The 24,646-nt window shown below is 46.9% G+C and overlaps 1 protein-coding gene across 5 annotated transcripts in view; it reads left to right on the forward strand.

Moving 5' to 3' along the window:
* Positions 1–24,646, forward strand: part of Fam178b (family with sequence similarity 178 member B) — a 135,030-nt gene that overhangs the window by 66,021 nt on the left and 44,363 nt on the right. For all 5 annotated transcript variants that reach the window (XM_042265660.2, XM_042265659.2, XM_076557487.1 and 2 more), the window contains one exon: positions 15,069–15,183. In XM_042265660.2, coding sequence (XP_042121594.2) covers positions 15,069–15,183 — 115 coding nt within the window. The remainder of the gene's footprint in view (positions 1–15,068; positions 15,184–24,646) is intronic.

Consider the following 24,646-nt stretch of genomic DNA (forward strand, 5'->3'; position numbering starts at 1 on the left):
TTTCCTGCCTTGCCCACAGTCAGGACAAATCTCTTTCACCTGCCAGTCCCACAGCCGCTCAGACCCAACCAAGTAAACACAGAGACTTATTTTGTTTACAAACTGTATGGCCATGGCAGGCTTCTGCTAACTGTTCTTATATCTTAAATTAGTCCATTTCTATAAATCTATACCTTGCCTCGTGGCTTACTGGTACTTTACATCTTCCTTGTCCTGGCGGCTGCTGCAGGCTGTGACTCCTGCCTTCCTGTTCTTTCTTTTCTCCTCTCTGTTAGTCCCACCTATACTTCCTGCCTAGCCACAGCCAATCAGGTTTTATTTATTGACCAATCAGAGCAACTTGACCTATAGACCATTCCCCAGCACAGCCAAGTGCAGACCATCTCAGACACCTGCACTCAGGCCCCGTGGTCCTAATCATCCTCTATGCGGACCTGCTGGGTAAAGTCACGAGGAACCCGAGAACAGGCTCCCACAGGACATACAGAACATCCCACAGCATCCCAGCACTCAGGAAGCAGAAGCAGAACTCACTGTGCCCTGGTTTGTCCCTTTTGGAGTAAGAAAGTATTTAGCTTGCTTTTGATTTTGAAAGATCCCACAGTTGAGAGACTTTGGATTATTCTAAAAAGACTGAACTTTTAAAATATTTGAGTTTTTAAGATTTATTATTTTTATTTTATGTGCATTGATGTTTTGCCTGCATGCATGTCTATGTGAGGGTGTCAGATCTTGGAGTTATAGACAGTTGTGAGCTGCCATGTGGGTGCTGGGAATTGAACCCTAGTCCACTGTAAGAGCAGTCAGTGCTCTTAACTGCTGAGCCATCTCTCCAGCCCCAGATTATGGGACTTTTTTTTAAATAAGAAAATTTTTTCATTCATTTTACATACCAATCAAAGATCCCCCTCTTCCCTCCTCCTACCCCCCAGCCTCCACCCGATTATGGGACTTTCAAAAGTTAGAAAGTTTTATGTTGTGATATTAATATTAATATGACATCTTGGGGAGATGAGAAAGGAGACATCATAGTTGAATAGTAATGTGTTTGTATATCAAGTTGACAAGAGATCAGTTGTCCTCTCAGAGAAAGGAAACTCAATTGAGAAAAATACATTCATAAGAATGGCATATAGGCAAGCCTGTGGGGAATTTTTCTTGATTAATGATTGATGTGGGAAGGTCTAACCCCATTGTGAGTGGTGCTACCTCTAGGCAAGTGGTCCTGGGGTGTATAAGAAAGCAAACTGAGCAACTCAGGGGAGCAAGCTAGTAAGCAGCATTCCTCTATGGCCTCTGCTTCAGTTCCTGCCTCCATGTTCCTGTGTTGAGTTCCTACCCTGGCTTCCTTCAATGATGGAGTATAATCTGCAAGGTGAAATAAATCCTTTCTTCCCCAAATAGTTTTGGTTGGCATTTTATCACAGCATTAGATACCTAACTAGGACAGAAGGATGCTGAGAGCACTGCAGTGGATGATAGATAGATGGATGGATGGATGGATGGATGATGGATAGATTGATTGATTGATCTTGAATTTAGAATCTGTTGTTTCTGATCAGATGAGGTTGAAGAATTAGACCAGCACCACTGAAGGAAAACCTTTGCTTTACAGAGATAATTGATGCTGCTTATCTGGAGCTAGAAAAATCAACTGTGATTTGAATAAGAGACCAGCATTGTTGAGGTGCATCTCAGGATGGAAACTGAACTTGGTGATGTGGAGGAGACTTCCACATGCTATTGGTTTTGAAGGCATGAAGGGATCATAGTGAGCAGCTGAGACTTGGCACTATGTGGCAGGCTTAGAGTCTCCCTGGAGAAGCAGGAGGTCTTTGGTAAAGGTACAGCCTCAGTTGCTGTGAGGGCCCCAGAATTAAGAGAGCCATGGGAAAGAAGCTGAGTTTGGTACCAAGCTGAGTTAGAGTCCCTAAAGAGGCCAGTGGAGACGTAAGCATATTGGAGATGTCAGGACCGTGGGGTGGCCACTAAGGACAGCGGCACCTGGGGAGTGGAGCCAGCCTGGGACTGAGATGAGCTGTGTGTGCTGTGGATGTCAGAGCAGGAGAGACTTGACTACCAAGGCTCTTTGGAGCCCAGATGATCGTGTGTGAGCACCAAATGCCAGACACTGAGTTATTGCACCACTGGAGCTTGATTTTGTTCTGATCTGATTGTAACTCTACCCTGGCTCTTCCCCTTGAAATAAGAAAGTATGTAATTTAATTTCAATTTTACAAAAACCCACAGTTAAGAGGTTGAATATGAACATTTTCAAGAGGCTTTGGACTTTCAGTTGTTGACATTTTCAAATTTTAATTTAATTTTAGATTTATTTATTTTATATGTATGAGTATTGTTCCTACATGTAAGTATGTATGTTTACTACATTCATGCCTGGTACCCAAATAGGTCAGAAGGGAGTCTTGGATCCCCTGGAACAGGAATTACTGATGGTGATGAGGCAGGCACCGTGTGGGTTCTAGAAATTGGACCAAGAGTAACAAGTGCTTTAAACCTCTGCACGGCCTCTGTAGCCCCTGAAGTATTGAAAATGTTAAAGAGAACGGGACTTTTAAAGGTTGAACTGTGTTTTATATTGTGATAATCTTGAATAAAACAAGACAGGGAAAGTTGTGGTTTAATGTGTTTGTAGGCACAAACCTGTTCCTTCCCAAAGCTGGTCAGGTCAGTGTTTTTTTCACAGCGACAGAAACTAAGCTGAGACAAGAGGACTTGAGTTTTTAAATTAAATGTTGATATAATATTTTGATTACTTCTTTGAGAACTTTATATTTTGACAATATTTATCCCCTTAACTCCTTCATGATTTACTCCCGTGCCACCCACTGTCTTTTTGAGAGAGGGTCTCACATAGCCCAGTTTGGCCTCAAACTCAGTTATGTAGACAAGGATAACTTAATTCCTGATCCTCCTGTCTCTGCCTCCCAAGTGCTGGCATTACAAGTGTGTGCCACCGCACCTGACTTACGTGTTGCTAGTGATCAAACTCACCTTTATTTATTTCTGCCAGCCGTGGTGGCAGATACCTTTAATCCCAGCACTGAGGAGGCAGAGGCAGGTGGATTTCTGTGAGTTTGAGGCCAGCCTGGTCTAAACAAGGAGTTCCATCCAGGCTAGCTAGGGCTGCATAGTGAGATCCCATCTCAACAACAACTGAAAACATGTACGTACGTTGTGGATGTGTCTTTGTGTGTATGTGTGTGGAAGTGTGCATGTAGGTCACAGCACACATGTGGAAGTCAGCCGACAACCTGTGGGAGCCTGTTCTCTCCACCAGGTGGGTTCTGAGGATTAAACTCGGATCATCAGGCAGAGCAGTAAGCACCTTCACCTGCCAAGCCATCTCCACAGCCCCAGGTCTTGTCTCTGTTGTTTTCAGTCCTAACCTTCTGTGGGGTTCCTGGCAGCCGTACGAGCCTGGCAGATCACAAGACGTAGGCAGTTCTCTGGTGAATGAGTAGAACCCTACATCATCTGCCACAGACATCCTTGCACAGCTGCTCCGATCCTTTAGGGTCCTCTAGCTGTGGAGGTGGGGGTGTTGGCCAAGCTCTAGATGTGCTGTTTTGTGCTCCACGGTCAGGGTTGTGGGCCCAGCTGGACTGGGGGGGGGGGGGAGTCACTTGTGTTTTGCTCCAGCTTGGCCGCCATCCCCCTCCCCTCCCCTGCCTTCTGAAGCTCTCTACCTCTCGCCTTGCTCTGCGTCCCTTTACCTGTCCAGCAGGCATCTCAAAGTTCCATTGCATCAGGGCTGCCAAAGCTCAGGAGAGTGGAGGCCTGGAACTCACTCAACACCCCACTGGCACCAGGCCTGTCTCGAGCTCCCAGGGCAACCTGGTGGGTAGCTGGGACTGAGAAACTCCAGATTCTGAGGGACCAGCCTCTTAGAGGGACAGAGTGACCAGGCAGAGATAGAGGGTTTCTTTTTAGCTTCAGACTCTTGACCCAGAATCTGTTCTATGACTTGACATTGTTGGGGGCTTCTGTTTTGTTTTTCTTTCCCCAGGCAGGGTCTCCGGTATGCCAGGCTGGCCTTTAACTCATTATGTAGCCAAGAATGACCTTGCACCACTAATGTTTCTGCTGTCACCTCCTCAGTACTGACATTCTAGGCATGCACTACCACACCCAGTTTATGTGGTGTCAGAGTTCCAACCCAGGGCTTCGTGAAGTTAGGCAAGCACTCTATCAACTGAGCTGTATCCCAGCCTGGAGAAGTTCTTTGTTATCTTCATCATCATCGTCGTCGTTGTCGTCGTCGTCATCGTCATCATAGTCTTAATTAGCTTGTAAAGTGGTAGGTTTCCGTGTGGTTTTCCATGTGCCCTTAGTCTGGGTTAGCCCTCCTCCCACGTCTTCTCCCGTCTCCCCACACCCATCCCAACTTAACCCTTTCCACAGCAGTAATCTCCACTTCTGTTTCTGCATTGTATGTGTTCTACTCACCCCCCACGGTGTCCCCCCTTCACGATCCCTTTCTAGTTTCGTGGCCTTTATAGACATTCACTTCAAAGAAACAGAAAATTCAAAATCCAAAGCTAAGATCCACATACAAATGAGAGAACATGTTGCATTTTTTTTAAGGTTTTTGTTTGTTTGTTTGTTTTCTGTTTTTTTAAAATATTTTCTCACTCCATCCATTTTCCTGCAGTTATTATTCTTTAGAGCTGAATAAAATTCTGTTGTGTTTATATACCACATCTTCACAACCCATTCATCAGTTGATGGAGTGTTTCTTTTTCCTGATTGTTGGGAACAGAGCAGCACTAAGCGTGGATGAGCAATTATCTCTGTGGTAGGATATGAGTCTTACCTTTGGGTATATGTCAGGAGTTGGATCATATAGTAATTCTACTTTTAGCTTTTTTAAAACTTCCACACTGGTTTCCATAGTGGCTGTACCAATTTATACTCCCACCAAAGTTCCTCTTTCCCCAGAACCTTGCCTGCATTGGGTGTCAGAGTTTTCTTTTGTGGGAGTGGTTCTCTGTGTGCCTATGGCCATCCTAGAAATTGCCCTGTAGACCAGGCTGGCTTTGAACTCAAAGAACTGCTTGCCTCTGCCTCCCAAGTGCTGGGAATAAAGGCAAGGCCACCACCACCACTGGCCCAGGTCACTTGTTTTCTTGTTGATAGACATTCTTACCAGACTGAGATGGACTCCCAGAATACTTTCAGTTTGAGCTCTACTGGTGACTAAAGATGTTGAACATTGTTGATGATGTTCATTGGCCATTTGTATTTGTTCCTTTGTGAGATCTCTGTTCAGTTCCGTGGCCCCTGTTTTTAGTGGCGTTGTCTGTTTTCTTGCATAAATTATTAACAGAATTAATCCTTTGTCAGATGTGTGTCTGGCAGAGGTTTTCACCCATTCTGTAGGCTTCCTCTTCTCATGATTGACAGATTTCCTTTGCTGTACAAATGCTTTTTAATTTCACGGCAAATTTCATTTGTCAATTGTTGGCCTAATTTCCTGAGCAGCTGGAGCTCTCAGAGAGCCTTGACTAAAGTGCTATCTTGAAGTGTTTCCTCTGCTTTATCTTTAGTAGTTTTAGAGTTTGGGGTCTTACATTAAGGTCTTTGATCCAATGGGAGTTGATTTTTGTAGAGGGTGAGAGATAGCGATCTAGTTTCATTCTTCTATGTGTAAATATCCAGTTTCCCAGCACAAATGAGTATTTTTAGCATTTTTGTAAAAAAATCAGGTGGTTATACCTGCATGAGTTTCTGTTTTGACTTCTGTTCTGTTCCATTGATGTGCATACCTGTTTCCCACCAGCACCATGCTGTTTCTGTTACATGGCTCCAGACTGTACCTTGGAACCAGCTATGGTGATCCCTCCAGCACTATTGTTCAAGATTGCTTTGGTTATCTGGGATCTTTTGTGCTTCAGTAAACATTAATTTTTCTATTTCTGTGAAGACTGGTATTGTAATTTTTATGTAATTGCACTGAATCTGTCACTGCTTTTGGTAGGACAACCATTTAATCTTCTAGCTTCTTTTTTTCTAATCTTCTTGAGTTTCTTTTTCAAGTGTTCTAAAGTTTTCGTTGTAGAGGTCTTTCACTTTCTTGGTAGGTTTATTCTGAGGGGAGGGGTGGGTTGTGGAACATATTATGAGTGACATTGCTCCCTGCTGTCTTTCTCAGCGTGTTTCCTGCTGGTTTCTAAGTGGGCTACTGATTTCTGGGTGTGCATTTTGCACTCTGCCACTGTGCTGAAAGTGCTGATGCTTACAGTTCTAGAAGTTTCTGGTAGAGTCTTTAGGGTCCCTCCTCCCACTTTCTCTCTCTCTCTGAGATAAGAGTCTCAGTGTGTAACCCTGACTGTTCTGAAACAAGATATGTAGACCAGGTTGACTTCAGACTCGTAGTCACTTATCCCAGTGCTGAAATTAAGGGCATGTGTCACCACTCTGGGGACACAGTCTCTTGTAAAATCGTATCTGTGATTAGAATGCTTCTTCCCGTCCTGTTGATGTTTCTTCTGCTTGTTTCTCTTCCCCTATTGCTCCAGTACTGTCCTGAATGAGAATGAGAAGAGTGTTCAACCTTACCTGCTCCTGACTTCACTGCACATACTTGAAAGTTTTCCCTATTCAGTACAGTGTTGGCTGTAGATTGCCATGGGTAGTCCTGATTATGTTGAGATATGTTTCTTCTACTCCGTTTCTTCAAGACTTTTAATATGAAAGGAGCCAGGTGTGGCAGCACATGCCTTTAATTCCAGCACTCAGGAGGCAGAGGCAGGTGGATTTCTGGGACCTTAAGGTCTACAGAGCAAGTTTCAGGCCAATCAGGGATATACAGTGGGACCCTGTCTCAAAAAAAAAGTTTAATTTTTTGTCAAAAGCCTTTTCTACGTCTCCTCTGTTCTTTAGTCTGTTTGTGTAAGGTATTACATTTATTGATTTGCATGTATGGAGACATCCCTGCATCTCTAGAATAAACCTAACTTGATCATGATAAATTATCTTTTTTAAGTTTTATTTTTATAATTTTTAATTATAAAAATTGTCTGTTGAATGGACAGTGGTGGAGCACACCTTTAATCCAGCACTCAGAAGGCAGAGGCAAGCAGATTATCTTTGAGTTTGAGGCCAGCCTGGTCTATACAGAGTTTCAGGATGGCCAGGGCAACAGAGAGAAACCCTGTCTCCAAAAACCAAAATAAATAAAAATAAAAATTGTGTGTGTGTGCACGTGTGCATGCGTGTGTGCGTGTGTGTGTGCGTGTGTGTGTGTGTGTGTGTGTGTGTGTGTGTGTGTGTGTGTGTGTGCGTGCGCGCGCGCGCGCGCAGAAGTGCATGTTCCCAAGGAGGCCAGAAGAGAGCTTCAGATCCCTTAGAGCTGGAGTTATAGGTGATTGTGAACAACCTGACATAGATGTTGGGAACTAAGCTTGGATGCCCTGGAAGAGCAGTAAGTACTCTTAACTACTGAGCCATCTTTCTAACCCCGTAACTGTTGGATTTTAATATCTCAGTCAGGGGGAACTAGTAGCTCCTCCAAGATTCTGCCTCTGGCCAAAGCCATCCTCATCTGTTGCTAAGCTTTAAACAGCACTGATGCCTTCTGTGGCCTGGCATGGAGCTGTAGTGACTAGACCCGTTTCCCAGACCATAGGCAGTTAGACTCAAGTATAAGACAAGAGCTCCGGGTGTTCAAAGAGAATTGGTGTCTAGGAGCTGCTGTCCACCCCTTATCATCTGCCAGAGTGTGTGAAAAAAGTCCCACATACTGTTCTGTAACGACAGCCACAGCTTTCATTTACTTAGTGGGACTCAAACTTAACTACATATTCACACTGATTGCCCTGGGCAGTGATGGCGCACACCTTTAATCCCAGCACTCGGGAGGCAGGAAGATCTCTTTGAGTTCCAGGCCAGCCTGGTCTACAGAGTGAGATCCAGGAGAGCCAGGGCTACACAGAGAAACCCTGTCTCCCCCCACCCCACCCCCCAAAAAAAACCAGACAAACAAAAACTACATGGGAATTTTTCTTAATTCCCAAATCTAAGTCATACCCCAGATTAATTCAGCTGGTTTCTGTGAGTAGAGAAAAAGTGGTAGTCATTTGTGTGTGTGTGTGTGTGTGTGTGTGTGTGTGTGTGTGTGTGTGTGTGTGTGTGTGTGTTTTCACCCCTGGCCCCCAGTGTCAGGCAACGTCTGTGTTTGTAGTATCTCCCTATTCAAATGTCACAGTTGAAATTGCACAGTATGTAGTCTACCCTAGGCATCCTTGCTGTCTAACATTACAAAAAACAGTATGCAGTCAACCAGAAAAAAATAAAAATAAATAAAAATAGAAGGCTGGGTAGTGGTACACGCCTTTAATCCCAGCACTTGGGAGGCAGAGGCAGGTGGATCTCTCTGAGTTTGAGTCCAGCCTGGTCTCAGAGAAAGTCCCAATACAGCCAGAGCCACACAGAGAAACCCTGTCTAGTAAAACAAAACAAAACAAAACAAAACAAGACAGAAACAGTATCTAGTTTTTACATATTGGTTTCTGTCATATTCAGCAATAAGCATTCAAGGCTCTTCCACGTCTTTTTTGTCCCCATAACTTTTTTTTTTGTTGTTATTGCTGCATATGCTGTTATATGGACATAACACAGTTTATCTCCTTGCCTGTTGAAGGACTTCTGGTTCTAGATTTGCTGTTGTTGTTGTTTGGGGGTTTTGTTTGTTTATTTGTTGAGACAGGTTTTCTCTATGTAGCTCTGGCTGTCCTCACTCTGTAGACCAGGCTGGCCTCAAACTCAGAGATTCACCTGCTTCTGCCTCCTGAGTGCTGGGACTAAAGGCGTGCGCCATCACCCAGCTTAGTTTTCAGTTTTTAACAAGGATGGATAAGGTTGCTAGAAACACAAGCAGCTTTTCCCAAGGCCCTGTGTTCAGCTCAGTTGGCTAGCTCCCAGTGAGCACCATTGTCGGGTCTTTTTGTAAAAGCATGTTGGGCTTTGTAGGAAACTGCTGTACTGTCTTCCAAAGCAACAAATGAAGACTTCCATCACTCTGGATCCTTGCCAGCTGTCCTGTTTTGCTTCCTTCCAGAGATCAGGCATGGTCTAAAAAGATCGGGTTCTGAAACCCAGAGGGCGGACCTACTCTAGACAACTGCATGCCACAGCAGTGCTGGGAAGCTTGTTGGTGGAATCGGAAGCACTCTCAAACTGGCGTTTGAAGTTGGGAAAGGTGTTTGTTCCTATCTCCTGACTCACACTGAGAGCCCCACATCCTTAGAAGCAGTACAGCAGTGCACGTTTAGATGATGTTTAGTTGCCTTTAACTATCAATTTGACATAACCTGGAGTCACGTGAGAAAGGAATCTCAATTGAAGGACTGCCCACATCAGATTGACCTGTGGGCATGTCTGTGGGAGGTGGTCTGGATTGCTGATTGATGTGGGAGGACCCCAGGCTCAGCCCACTGGGAGCAGCACAGCTCCCTGGGCAGATGGTTCTGGGCTTTACGAGAGGGTTAACTGAGCATGAAGTTTGAGAGAGGAAGTCAGCAAGCAGCCTCCCTCCATGGTTTCTGTTTGAGTTCTTGCTTGAGTTCCTGCCCTGACTTCCCTCAATGCTGGACTGAAACCTCGACCTGTTTAAAAAAAAAAAAAAAAAAAAGCCAAATATGCCCTTTCTTCCTCTAAGCTGCTTTCAGTCACAGTGTTTTGTTACAACAGAGAGGGGAACCAGAGCAGATGGCAAAGTAAGAAGACAGCTAGCTGCCTGAACTGGACAGAAGACCTCAGAAGAAGTGCAGTGACCTAGCATTAGAGATACACAAGTCAAAGCTGTGGGGGGCCTGATCTCACCCCCATCAGGTCAGGATAGCTGTCATTAAGAAATCAAACAGTAGCTGGGCAGTGGTGGCACACACCTTTAATCCCAGCACTCAGGAGGCAGAGGCAGGTGGATCTCTGTGAGTTTGAGGCCAGCCTGGTCTACAGAGTGAGATCCAGGACAGCCAGGGTTACACAGAGAAACCCTGTCTCAAAAAATAAATGAGCAAAATCAAACAGCATGCAGGTATAGTGTCACATACCTCTGGGTCCAGCACCTGGGAGGCAGAGCCAAGCAGATCTCTGTGGGTTGAAGGCCAGCCTGGTCTACAGAGCAAGTTCCAGGCCGGTCAAGGCTATATAGTAAGAATAAAATTACGTCATTTTTAGGAAAATGGGTAGAGCTGGAGCTCGTCATGTTGAATTAAGCCAGACTCAGAAAGACAAATACGTTTCTTCTCACATACAGATCTGTGTGTGTGTGTGTGTGTGTGTGTGTGTGTGTGTGTGTGTGTGTGTGTGTGTGTGTGTGTGTGTTTAACACATGATATACATGAATATATTCTGGCTTTATTCATATACATGAATAAAGTCTGGCGCTGAGATGTGATGGCTGGGCCCATAGTTGTCTTCTTGGACCGTGAGATGACCTGGCGCTGGGAGACCCAGACTGAGAAAGACAGAGCAGAACAGTGGCAGTGCAGACCCAACAGGACAGGTGTGCTCAGTCCTCTGCACCGCCACAGACTCCCTTTTCACCGTAGAAACAGACTGGAAGCTTCTTTAAGCGTAGGTGGGTTTTTGTTTTGCTTTTGTCTGTTTTTTCTAGCCAGTATGAGTGCGTCTGTGGTCTGGCACAATGCAGTCTGAATGGTGGGGGCCTTGAATACTCTAGTATTAGGTGACACCAGGCAGTGGTGTGTGTTACCGAGGGCAGAGGAAAGGAGAGGTGGCCTGGGGACGCCATCATCTATGCTGGGTGCAGAGCCATGAATCAACAGGCCAGAGGCCCGCAGAGATGCCAGGGAGGCATGCAGGGAGGCTGTTAGGGACAACAAAGGGGGAGCCTCTGCCCAGGATGAGTGGGGGAGAGTGAAAAGTAAGAGCGCCCTTGGAGCTGGTTGAAAGTCCCAAGAGAGCAGGGCACAGCGGCTCACACCTGTATTCCCGGACCTCAGAGGCTGCAGTTGGTAGGAGAGCACAGTGCACAAATGGCAAGCGGACTGGGGGAGGGAGACAGGATTGCTGAGAGTTCAAGGCCAGCCTAGGGTACGTAGTGACACCCTGTCTCTGAGGAAGAGGTTCAGTGGGGAAGGGAAGATTTCGGAGAACGAGTTCAAGCCTAACAAAAAGGGGAGAAGCGCCAAGATCAGCAGGACTCACGGGGGTGCTGGGAGAGGCAGAGTCAGTACTGGGGAGAATGGCGTGCCCTGTGCTCGTGCTGTGGTTGGGGCGATGAAATAACTGTACATGGGTTTAAAACATGAGCGCAGGGCTTGGGAATGTAGCTCAACGGTAGAGCATGTGCTTAGCATGTGCAAAGAGTTGGATTCCATCTCCAGGACCACGAAAAGAAAAACTGAAGTCCTGCTTTGATAGCCAGGCTTCCTTTTTCACTGAGGACATGGATCCCTTTGATGACAGGGTCACCTCCCAAGAGCTGTGACTTCCTTTGCCTTTCAGTTCTGGATATTCTTCTGCCTCTGTGCCCTTGTCTCCATCCCAAAGCCACACACCGTTCCTTTGCTTCTGAAATCCTCCATGGGTTCAGGTCTCTGAGCCTCGTCTGTCACACTGCTCCTCGGGGTGTGCCCCTCACCCTGGCCACCTGCCTGCGTGCGCTTGGGCCATTTGCTGTCCCTCTCCCGGGCTCGTCTCCAATTTGTGCATCGGGCTCTCCCACCAAGCTGCTGTCTCCAAGGTCTCCAGCATCAGGATCCCCCCCCCCCCCAACATTTCCAATAGCACCCTCTCCTTGTTCAATCAACAGTTGCTGAGTGAGTCAACACTTTCGGTGACTCGGGTTGAAGCTAAGTGACTAAAGCAAGCCACACTGAACCTAGTTTGAATCTAAGCACTAAGGAGCAGAGGAAGTTAGGTCATGAGAGCTGGAACAGGAAGTAAGACAGTTCCCAGCCTCCCATGAGAATCAGTTTCCTCCCCTTCCTGGGGCCTCCTTTCCTCCCGGGGCATAGGCTTACGGGACCTCAGAGAATTAGGACCCGGGCTGAGAGCGCGCAGCTCATTAGACACCTGACCTGGGGTGAGGTGGCAGGAGCCTGCTTCACCGTTGGATACCTGTGCTGACCCAAGAGGAGTGGAGGAGGCCTGGAAAGGGGATTGAGAGCCGGGCTCAGAACCGCCGGGGCTGGCCAAGTGGCTGCCAGAGTGCTTAGGACACGTGTGGTTTTCTCATTCCATGTCACCGGTGCCGGGAGCACAGCCCTGAAAAACAGCTTCTTCCATGACACAGATGGAAAAGTCACTTTATTTTAGGCCAGATACCGTTTTTCCTTTTAAAGCATCCATTCCATCCCAGGAGAGCCCCTCAAAGGGCCGCCTCCGGTCCCAGCCTCTGGCAGAGCCCCGCTGCCCACGCTGGCATTTGAAAAGCCCAGTGCCCAAGTACTGCTCTGGGAGTCACCTAAAATGACTGCCTTACGTGTGGAGAGACTGAGATAGAGACAGAGCCTGGAGGCTTCGAGTCTGGATTTTCTTATGTGTCAGCCCTCCAGAAATCCCTCATTTGGGACACAGAGCTGAGGAAAAGCTGAGCGCATGGCCTACTTAGGAAGCCTTAATTATGGCCTCTGGGTGGTATTTTCCTGTCATCCAAGAACCAACTTCCAGGGCTGTTGATGAGGACTGATTTATCCGTGACATCTGGGCCCCTTTCTTTGAAACTGCCCTGACATCTCAGGTCTGGTCGCACTGTGTTGGGGAATTATAACTGGGTGGGAGAGAAGAGGGGTATGGCACCAAGGTCCACACTCAACTCTGCTGCCCTCAGGGGGGTTTTAGAGCCCTGAGCACCTGTGTGGGCTGAGGTGGGGCAGGACACATCCCCCTGGGGCTCTGAGGGCCTGGCAGGATGTCCCAGCCCAGCCGGCCTCGCCCTGGGTCGGTTCTCTTCCCCTCTCTGGAAAGTTCATGCTCCCGCCCACGTGTGAGTGCATGTACGTGCAGAGGCCCCCGGAGGCCCAGGTAAACAGAGCTCTGGCGAAGGGACTCGCATTGTGTTGGGGAGACTTACTCTGCCCAGCTCGTTTGTGAGGAGGTTGAGGGCTGTCATTACTGCTCTCTGACTTGTTAGGTTGCCGAGAGGGGAAAAAAACAACAACAGTTTTTCCTCCTCTGAGAGTCTAATTACTTACTTGGTTAGTCCCGACCCATATACATTTCTAAGGAGAGAGACACCCTATGCCTGCTGAAGCAATGGCCTTGGCTAGCTTTCAAAGACCCTGTGCCCGGCCAGGCGCTGTCTGTCAGCACGGCAGATGGTGTGACCTGCAGAAACTCCTCTCCACCAGTTGAGGTAACAGAACCTTGCGTGGTTCTTGTGGAGGGAGGCTCCCCTTTTCTATGCCCTGAAGATCGTGCCATTTCCCGTTTTCTGTGGCCTGGCTTGCGTCTGGTCCCCCCATGCTCTTCCCTTTAATCGGCTCTTGTCATGGCTGGCCCTCTTCCAGGTGGGTGTCTCCCTCACCATCACCTGTGGCCACGCCTCCCTTGTCCACTGCAGTCAGCTCCCCCGCCCCCCGGGCAGGTTCGAGGCCATGTCAGTTTGGGGGTTTATCTTTTCATTACATCCTCTTTATTTGTATGTGTATTTACTTGTGTGGGTGTGCTCATGTCATGGCTTAGGTGTGGAGGTGGGAGGATAGCTGGAGGAAACTGTCTCTCTTTCCACTGAGTGGGTCTGGAGACCGAACTCAGGTTGTGAGGCTTAGCTGCTGACATCTTGACCTCGCTGGTCCTGTTTTTGTTTGTTAGGACAGTCTTATTTGTAGACCGTCTGGAAGTTCCAGCGACCTCCCCGCCTCTGCCTCCTCCGAAGTGGGACTGCAGATACAGGACCACAGGAGACACCTGGCTAGGCCCTGTACCTTCTACGTGCCTCGCCTTTCTGCAGGAACACCCTGGGCCTTTGCTTATCTCCCTGCTTCTCTCCCTCTTGGACTTGTGCTCCCAGAGGGCAGGGGATGGAGCCTCCACTGGGTTACTTTTCACCTTAGGGTGGGACACTCACCCTCCCGATGCTACTCAAATGTCTTAGCCCAGCCTCCAAGGTCTTGATTCAACATTTGAGAACACCTGTTTACAGCTTCCTTCTTACCTGTGAACTGCTTAGTCATGCTCTGTTGTGGACTCTCTCATTCATTCATTCATTCATTCATTCATTCATTCATTCATTCAATTTCTTCCATGCTGGCTGCTCTGAGGCCCTGGAAGTATATGCAGATGTGGCCCTTCCTCTGCAGTATTTCTATTTTTATTTATTTTTATTTTTGAGAGATGGTCTCATTTCTGCAGCCAAGACTGACCTGAGAGTCACAGCAATCCTCCTGCCTCCTCCTCCTCCCAAGTGCTAGGATTACAGGAATGAGCAGCACAAATTTGTGTACTGTTGGAGAGAGGCAGACTAGAAGCAAGTAAACTAACAGATAGGAGAATACAGAGAAGTGCTAACAGGGCAGAGACAGGACCTCAGCCCCCTAGTGAGGGTGTGAGAGGCCAAGGGGCAGAAAGGCCAAGGGGCAGAAAGGCCTGTGGGAAGGGTGACTGCCCTGCAGCATTGGCCAAGCATCATTTTCTTGTTGTTTTCTGAACATGTCCTTAAATGGTCTGACAGGGGAAACTCTAAGGATGCAGTTTTCCCTGTTGATGTGGACGTGAAGGGGGAGGCAGGGCATGCTCCCGGCAGGGGCAGGGGCCCAGGAGGTCTCAGCAACAGTACCAGTGGGGCAGGAGTGGGCAGTGTCAGGGAGCTCACTTGGCCATGAGCAGCTGAGCCCAGCTGCCCCCTGGTTGAATGGACGTCAGGCCTGGCCATCCTCCTGCCTGTGTGCTTCAGTGCGGCCCTGAAGTCCGGTGGAGTACCTGAGAAACACAGGCACCTGCTGCTGCACTCATGCAGTGATGCCCGAGGCCAGCACATGGAGAAACTGCCCACCCGGAGCTGGGCATCGCCCAGGCAGGGGTGTGGCCCAACCCTCCTCTCCCCAGTCTCAACTCTGCCTCCTTTGTCCTGACAGATGCAGACATGCGCTTTTGGTGTCCCTCACTGCAAGAGGTCAAGGAGGTGTTCCACAGCCTGGGAGCCTACAACCCTGCCCTCTACCCGCACGGGCCCTTCCAGCACAGCACAAGGTGTGTGGCTGCCCATCCGTTACTGCCTTCTCCCTAGTTCTCGAGTGGCTCTAGCCTACAGGGTAGGACTGCTGCGCAGGCACCCATACCTACTGTGAGAACAAGTGTCGCTCCACAGACAGTGTGGCCTTCTGGACCGAGAGCTCAGGGGTGCCTAGACAGCCGGGGTGGAAGCATTCTGTCACTTACTCAGACCCTGCCCCCTCCCACAGCTGGATCCCAGACTTCTCCGTCCAGTTAGTACCTCCCCCAGGCAGACTCCAGTCTTGCTTCAGATCTGTTCAACTAGTGCTTACAGCGGCTCCTGGCCAGCCAAGCCCAGTTTTCTGTCATTGTTGGCCTGGGAGAGAGAGGATGTGGGTTGGTTTGGGTGTTTTGAGATCGGGTCTCGTACCTTTCAGGCAGGCCTCAAACTCTCTGTTTAGTGCCGGAGAGTAAACCCAGGGCTTCCTGCGTGCTAGCCAAGAACTGTACCAACAGAGCTACACCCCAGACCACTGTTTTTAAAGACAGAGTCTTGCTATATAGCCCTAGCTGGCCTAGAATTTTCTGTGTATACAAGGCTGGCCTTAAACTCAAGGCTACTCTTCTGCCTCTGCCTCCTAGAGTGCTAAGATTACAGGTCCACACCAGTGTGTCTAGCTTAAAATGGAAAACCCTTGAATATCCTTTAGTCCCAGGAGGCAGAGGCAGGCAGATCTCTGTGAGTTCAAGTCCAGCCTGATCTAAACAAGGAGTCCAGACCAGACAGAGCTACACAGTAAGACTGTCTCAAAAATACCATTTGTATTTATAATAAATTTTGTTTTAAAAAAAAAAAAGAAGAAAAGAAAAAAAAAACCAGCCTCCTTTCCCGGAGGGCCTCATGCCAGCCAGACGAGCTGCCAGTTGAGCTATGCCCCAGCATCAGCACTGTTTTGCATACAGTTTCCACTAGGTTCCTGTTTGTATGAGTTCATTTTGTGCCTGTACTGGGCTTGGTGGACAGTGATGCTAATTGTGTGGGCACATCCCTGCCCTTGAGGGACAGAACCACACAAATCATGAATGGCTGTTGTCGGGTGGGTGATGACCAGACAGAGGCTATAAAAGTGTGTGCGCTAGATTGTTCTCCAAATCACAGCACATCCCGACTTCCTTGGAAACTCTCTGAGATGTCCCCCACCCTGCATCCGGCAGCAGCCCCTCCAGCCAGGCAGGGCTGGGACCCTTTCTTTGGCTGCCGGATGTTTCTCTGCAGGGAAAGCGGGAGCTTTCTTAAGAACCTGTTCCACGGCTGTGTGTAGTAATTGTCTGCCAAAGCCAGCCACACTTGGCTCTGCTATAAATACCCCACGCATGTGCCAGCCTGCCACGCTCCTGCCCCTTCCCTTCTGGAGTGCAGCGCTCCATACTGGGTGTAATAAGCCTCTCGCTGCTCTCACACACCCTGCTGTGTCTCGGATGAGTGGGGGAAATTTGAATTACACTCAGAAAAAGCAAAGCACGCCGGAGGAAGAGCCTGCTGGTGGAGGGCTCAATAAGCCACTTGTGACACTCAGGCTTCGGTGAGGTCCCAGAGCCCACCTGGGAGGTTGGGACTACACCAGAGACTTCCCAGTTTCTATGCAGCTCTGCTCTTCCCACAGGCCTGCAGTCTGTGGCCTTTAAACACGTCTCCAGTTTTCCATGCACAGACATTAGTACACAGACCTCAGCTTGACCAGGTACAGTGAAGCCCCAAATTGGAAGAGGGGAGTTGATGTGCCACAGGGTCTCACTCCTAGGCATTCCTTGTGACCCCTTCCTTTAAGGAGCATAACCGTTAACCCTGTTGCCCAGGGAGGATTCAGATGGACTGGGAGGGCCCTTCAATGGCCACAAGGGCATTGTTCTTGCTTGTAGCTTGTAAGAGCAGGCTGGGGACCACCTGCCAAGCCCCAGAGCCTGGAGAGATTTTTCTCCATGCATTCATTCTCCTTCCTGCATCTTTCCTGGAGCAGGTAGGTGGTGAAGATGGATGCTCAGGGCTGCTTCTTGGGTTGCTGTAAAGTGGCTGCTACATTTGAGAATGCTCCGGATCTCATCATGGAGCTGAAAGACAATTCCTGCAAAGTGTTTGGGAAACATCCAGATAGTTCCAGTATTTCTTCACCAAGGGCACAGTGGCTTGAGGAAGAGACAAGAGAAAGGCTAGAGCAGGCCACCTTTGTCCCGTGGTCCTGTTTGTCCTGGCTCTTGGCCACTCTTAGATGCTGGCGTTGCGCCATTTGTTCACACCGGGTTTTTTCATCCTTATTGGCTTCTAACTGGTTACTGCCTAGGGCTCCCTGTGGACCGCCTCTGGTGGCACCCCCAGAGTCCAATAACAGCTCAGGCTGGAAGGAAGGACTGAAATGCCTCTGCACACAGCTGCACAACTGGCTGTCTCTAGTCGCTGTGAGAAAGCCATGTCTTGCACTATTTGTTCCTAATCTCGGATTTCTGCACTGTCTCTCTTCTGCAATGTGCATCGCGATTTTCTTTTTTTTTTTTTTTTTTTTTTTTTTTTGGTTTTTTCGAGACAGGGTTTCTCTGCGTAGCTTTGTGCCTTTCCTGGAGCTCACTTGGTAGCCCAGGCTGGCCTCGAACTCACAGCGATCCGCCTGCCTCTGCCTCCCGAGTGCTGGGATTAAAGGCGTGCGCCACCACCGCCCGGCCGCATCGCGATTTTCTAACAGGGCTGGAGAGCTGGCTGTCTTGGTAAAGTGCTGGCTGTGCAAGCGTGAGGACCTGCGTTTGGATCCCCAGAGCCCATGGGAAAGTGAGGCACAGCCCTGGGGGACAGAGACAGAGGATGCCGGCGGGAGCTTGCTGGCAGGCCAGTCTAGCCAAACCTGTGAGATCCAGGTTCAGTGAGAGCTGGCTCGGTGGTTAAAAGCTAAGATTCCCGACCAGAAAGCAAGGTAGGGGAGTGACGAGAGAGGACGGTGACTGTCTCCCAATATGTTCACACAAGTGCACACTCATGCACACACGCACGCACATGCACACCCCCCTACATCCATGCAGGCAATGTACACAACTCAGACACACACACACACGGAGACTTCCTCTCAGAAAGGCACAGCCCTTTGGCAGCTGCACCAAACGCATGCAAATCACAGGTCCAGGAAGTGGGAGGATTTGGGAAATGGAAGGGCAGCAGAGAGGCCAGGGTGTGAACATAAATAGAAAACAGGAGGTGGAGCATCAGCATCCTTGCAAGGCGTTGGGCCCACACTGCGACAAAGGCTGGGGACAGCAGGAAGGCCCTTAGGTAGACTGTGGTCCTCCAGTGCTGCCTCTTGATTACAAAGCTGTCAGGTGTCCAAGGGAGGAGGGGACATGTATCTGGGCTCCCCATTTCAGAGGGTTCTGTCCAAGGTCAGCTGTCTTCCTCGCTTTTAGTGGCAAGGCAGAGGAGGGCCTGGGGAGGACATCTGCTCAGCTGGTGGTGGGGACAGGCTAGACCCTTGACAACCACGCCCCTGTGACTGCTTCCTGTAGCCACACCTCATCTCCTAATAGCCCAGTCAACTAGGAACTCACCAGTTCATGAAGTTAGCACTCTCATGAGGACTGACCTGCAAAATAGGATCCTTTTGGGGGACATTTCTGATCCAAACTGTAACAAAAGGCCTGCTGAACGGGTTGCCTAGATACATGGTTCTGGCCCTTCAAGAACATTCTAGTGCTGTTCTCTAGGGTCAGGAGTCTTGGTCCACTTGGTTCTCAGACAGGACATCCCCTGCAGACACCAGCAGGTAAACAAATGACAACACACTGAGAGAACATCCTGTCCAGCACTGGGGTAGTGGGTAACTGCCTTGAGTGTGTAATTGATCCAGGTGTAATTTGCATACATACACCTTAGTTCAGCAAGGTCTGCTCTCGTTTAAGGAGATACCGACTCCAGTTTGTACAGGGCTCACTGCTTGTTGCCATATGTAACAAGTCTTTCTCTGTTCCACCAGCCAGCTCCCAGAAAACAATACGGAGACTTCTTATTAATTATGAAAGTTTGACCTTAACTTAGGCTTGTTTCTAACTAGCTCTTATAACTTAACCCATTTCTATTCATCTACGTTCTGTCACGTACCACCCACCCATCCTGCTTCTTCTGTGTCTCCTGGTATTTCTCATGTACCTAGATTCATCTGTACTTCCTTTCATTCATGGGAAATCCTGCCTGTGCCTCCTGCCTATTGGCCTAGCTATTCGCTGTTTAGCTTTTTATTACACCAATCATAGCAGTACACCTTCACACAGTGTACAAATATCCCACATTTCCCTCTTTTTGTCTAAATACAAAGGAAAGGCTTTAACTCTAACATAGTAAAACTATATATCAGAACATTATCAGGTAAAAATTATATTTTTAATATTCAGTCCATTTGTATTTGGCAAATTCAGAGAAAGTACTGTATTATCCTATCTTAGTGAGTCCAAGGTTTTATACCTAAAACACTTTCTATCATAACTTGTATTACCATCCTAAAAAAATATTTTTTTTAGATATTAAAAGTTTTTTTCTGAACTTGGTAACAAGAAAAACTGTAACTATAACTATCTCATCTTCAGCTCCATCAGAGACCCAAGAAGGATGTAATATTACCTGAGTAAACAGGAAGTGCAGAGCAAACAACTTCCAAACTATAAAAATGACAGAAACAACCAGCTGTCTGGACCGTCAGCCCAAGGTTCCTCTGCATCCAACTTTGGTCTACGGGCCTAGAATATCTGACAGACGTTTTGTGAAATAGAAACTTTTAAAGGACTGTCTTGACAAAATTTGGCAGTTGCTTTCTTTTGTGTCCTATTTGTCCAATTTGGACAGCATACTGTCAGCAGTCAAGGCAAGGGCAGTGTCTTTTCCAGTGGCTGACTTTGCCACAGTAAAAGCAAACTCCTTATGGAGGTTCTTTGATGCCCATCTTCCTGTTTTGAAGTAAATTGGTGCTGCCAGGAGCAGATGTGTCTTACTGTCATGAAAAGCCTTAGGTTATTAAAACATCTTAAATATCATATTTTGTAGGTCTCTGAAGTATTTGAAGACCATTTGTCTAGCTAAAATATATCTCTGTTTGACCTTGAAAACATACCTAACATGGCCACAGATTTAATTGCTAGATGACTAACTACTAACCTGTATTTCTTAAATTATCCTAAGTAGTTTGTAATAATAACTTTCAAGGACTAGGAATTTACATTACATTGTTAAATGAACTGCATAGGTACAATACCTTAAAAAAGTAGAAACGTGTGTGTGTGTGTGTGTGTGTGTGTATAATAACAAAAATAACCTTAAATTTGTATCAATATACAAAAATATCTTAAATAAGAATAGAAACATATAGAGTATTTTATAACAAAAATAACCTTAAATTTGTATCAATATAGAAAAATCCATGCCAATGTAAAATATTCGAGATTAATAGTTGCTTTTTAGTTTAAAGTAGATTCAGTAATCTATCCTTTTATCCTATCTTTCCTGTCCTATCATTCCCATATCCCCTTTTTTTCTTTTCAGAAAGAGATCCTTGAATCTAACCTCCCTTGCTTAGTTTCTTCCCTTACCATAACCAGTAACAATTTGCAACCAACCCCTTAAATGATGACAAACAGCCATAACCTTATCAAATGACCAAAAACCACCCACCCTGCCTCTTGGGAATGTGGGTGTTGTGTTTTCTAGACTGATTCCTGTTGTCTGGAGGTAACTGCATCTTTGGGGACCCTAAGAAAATTGGGATAATGGTCAAGTCCTGGGAGAGCTAGCTATATTGTTTTTTGTTTAGTCTCTATTTGATGTGAAAGTATAGAGCTTATCTGAAGTCTTGACTGGACAATCTGTGAGGCTGGACCATCTTAGCTCACAGCTTTGAAGTTGTTCTGGATGAATAATTTTGAAGAAACCGCAAAAGAAGCATTCTGAAAAACTGTATCACCTAGGCTACAAGTCTTTATTGGTGTCTAGTCTTTTTTTTTCCTGAAAACATTTAAAGGTGGCATATACATCTGTATTAACACAAGTATGGAAAGTATAATGTGTACAAGTCAGCTGAAGATGATTTTTGTTGTGTTGTTGTTGTTTTTGTTGTTTTATGTCTGAGCAGGTAAAAGGCATCTGTCAACTTTATAAGTCCTTCTGGACTGTATAACCAAACCTCTATCCATGTACTATGAAAGAATGGCATGTAATAATAAGTCATGAGAACTCTGTAGTCAACAAGATTTTTATCATGTCTCATCTAGACTCAGAGCTGTTCCCACAGTAGAGGGATCAGCCCTGTCCTGTAGTCTTTCTTGGTTTCTTTTCTCATGTCTGTAGTCAAGATTTTTCAGGAGGTCTCCCCTAATCAAATCTGAATTTAATTAATTTTGAAGAGAACCATAACTTTTTGTTTCCTGTGTAAACAAAGGCATAACCCTAATACAACATATTTTTTGACTTCCAGTCTGAAGTGAAGACATTCTTAAAATATATAGGTTGGTTTAATTTAGCAGTTTCCATAATCTAATGTCTCTCAACAGCTATTGTTTTGTGTACATTTAGCATCTAAAAAATTCAAAATCAACCAAGTACCATACAGGATCCAGACACCCTATATATTTCCCATCCTTATGTGGATTATTCCTTTTATATTATTTCACTCTTTAAAGGCTTTATTATTATTATTATTATTTTTTTTTTTTTTTTTTTTTTTTTTTTGGTTTTTTGAGACAGGGTTTCTCTGTGTAGCTTTGCGCCTTTCCTGGAGCTCACTTGGTAGCCCAGGCTGGCCTCGAACTCACAGAGATCCGCCTGGCTCTGCCTCCCGAGTGCTGGGATTAAAGGCGTGCGCCACCAACGCCCGGCGGCTTTATTATTTTTAAACTACTTTTTTGATTGTTTATACCCATTTTTTTCTTTTTTTTTTTTTTTTCTTTCTCTCTCTTTTTTTTTTTTTTTCTCAACACCTAAGTCTATTTAAACATACTCTATCTGCTTAGAGGTTTTCTTGGTCTGGAGCTGACTTTTTGTGTATCTGCAGCCTCCTCTGACTATGTGAGCCAAATCTTAACTATTAGGCTACCATTGTGTGCTGATGGCTGGCTCCACCACCTCCTCCCAGGGTCTGCACCTAACTGTCCCAGCATTGGGAAGGTGCTGAGTCCAAGATGCAGCAGTCATTTTTTACCCAGTGTGCTGGCTGCTCTTGTGCTCAGCTGCACAGCAGGGCCTCTTAAAAGAGCCATGCCTCTGTAAGCTGAGCCTATCCAAGAGACCATGGTCACCAGGAGGCCACATTCAACTCTGTGTTCTGAATCGTTTTTGTTTTTTTTTTTTTTTTTTTTTTTTGGTTTTTCGAGACAGGGTTTCTCTGTGTAGCTTTGTGCCTTTCCTGGAGCTCACTTGGTAGCCCAGGCTGGCCTCGAACTCACAGAGATCCGCCTGGCTCTGCCTCCCGAGTGCTGGGATTAAAGGCGTGCGCCACCAACGCCTGGCTCTGAATCGTTTTTTGTTGTTGTTTTTTTAGCTTTCTCAGGCCTTATGTGGCCCCATGTTGGGTGCCATATGTAATGGGTCTTTCTCTGTTCCACCAGCCAGCTCCCTAATAACTACACAGAGACTTATTATTAATTAAGAAAACTTGGCCTTAGCTTAGGCTTGTTTTTAACTAGCTCTTATAACTTAATCCAGTTCTGTTAATCTACATTTTGTCACGTACTACCTATCCTGCTTCTTCTGTGTCTCCTGGCATCTTTCAAGTGCTTAGATTCATCTCCCACTTCCTCTCTCTCTCCAGAAATCCCATCTATACCTCCTGCCTGTCTATTGGCCATTTAGCTTTTTATTATACCAATCACAGCAATACATCTTCACATAGTGTACAAATATTCCACAATACCAGGTGTTCCTTTGTGGTGGTAGTAGTGGTACTCATATTTGCCATCTTTCCTCTGAGAATGTCACAGTGCTCCACAGATGTTGGCCTTTTTAAAAATAATTTATTTATTTTTCTTTTATGTGTACTAGTGTTTTGCCTGCATGTATATCTGTGTGAAGATGCTGGATCCCCTGGAACTAGAGTTACAGACAATTGTGAGCAGCTGTGTGGATGCTGGGAATTGAACTGGGTCCTCTGGAAGAGCAGCTAATGCTCTTAACAGCTGAGCCATCTCTCTAGCCCCAGATGCTGGCTTGAATATGACTTGTTTCCTCCTCTTCTGACTTTGATTTTTTTTGTTTGTTTGTTTTGATACAGGGTCTCATGTAACCCAGACTGACCTCAAATGCACTATGTAGCAGAGGCTGGCCTTGAACCCGGAGCCTCCTATCTCTACTTCTACCTCTTAAGTCCTGGGATTGTAGGCATGAACCACCATGACCAGCTTTTTTATTATGTCTTTTCAATCCTTCAAGGAAAGCAAGTTGTTGACGTATAGGAAGAGGTCAGTTGATCACTTTATGAGTCTAAACCAATGTGGCTGAGACTCAGACTCCAGGTCATTAAGGTAGGCAGTGAGCGCACATCGGTGACCGGGGAAGAGGCTGACAATGGGACTGTCAGCTGACTCATAAACTGCCGAGTGCAGGCTGGAAGAATGGGAACTAGTGGCCCTGAATTCCTGGTGCTCTTTGTCCTCTTACTAGGTGAAGTCATGAGAATTCGCCAATGCTACACCTAGAATAGCAGTCACAGGACATAATTCATGGGTAGAGTGCTTGCCTCGCATGCATGAGGCCCTGGTTCATTACCCAGCACTGCCAACTATGTAAGTAAATCATACTTAGACTCGCAGTTATAGATGCCAGCAGTGAGTAGAGGACCCTCATGGTTTTTCTGTCCAGAAAAAGAAGGGCTGGAAAATATCTGGCACTCACAAGGGAAGGTAGCTCTGCTTGGGAAGTCTGGCATCCCTTCCCAAGGAGGAGAGGGCTCTGTCGCAGCCACACTTGGTTTCCTCAGACAGTTCTAACAAGACATGCCGCCAGCTCACACTTTCTTTGCTCCTTCTCCCTTTGGCAGCGTCACACTGTCTGAAATCCTGTTTCTCTGTAGCAGACCATGGCTGCCTGACTCTTTGTGAACATCTGAAAACATGCCCACCCATGCTTGCATCCAGTGCCTGCTCCCAGGCTGGTACGAACCAAGACACCCACTCACATATTGGCGTAGGCCCAGTATACACCCAGATGTGCAAACCCCAGCCTCACCCATTCTCTGGTCCTAATAAATGCTGACATCCAGAAGAAAGGATGAGCCCAGCACCAGCTTCCGCCGCCCCCACCACCAACTTTAGTTTGTTGGCCAAGAAGTAAAGAAAAAGGAAACTTCCTGAAGCTGCATGGTGGTGCCTGACAGTGCCCAGGGCCAGAACAACTATGCTAGAGCTGTAACTTTGCTCAGGGTCATTGTCACCCTCAGCATCTCACCCTCAGCTGTTGAGGGTCCACTGCTTCCAGGGACTCTAAGCA

Source organism: Peromyscus maniculatus, chromosome 21, assembly GCF_049852395.1.
Source record: "Peromyscus maniculatus bairdii isolate BWxNUB_F1_BW_parent chromosome 21, HU_Pman_BW_mat_3.1, whole genome shotgun sequence".
In the NCBI taxonomy this organism is placed as follows: Eukaryota; Metazoa; Chordata; class Mammalia; order Rodentia; family Cricetidae; genus Peromyscus; species Peromyscus maniculatus.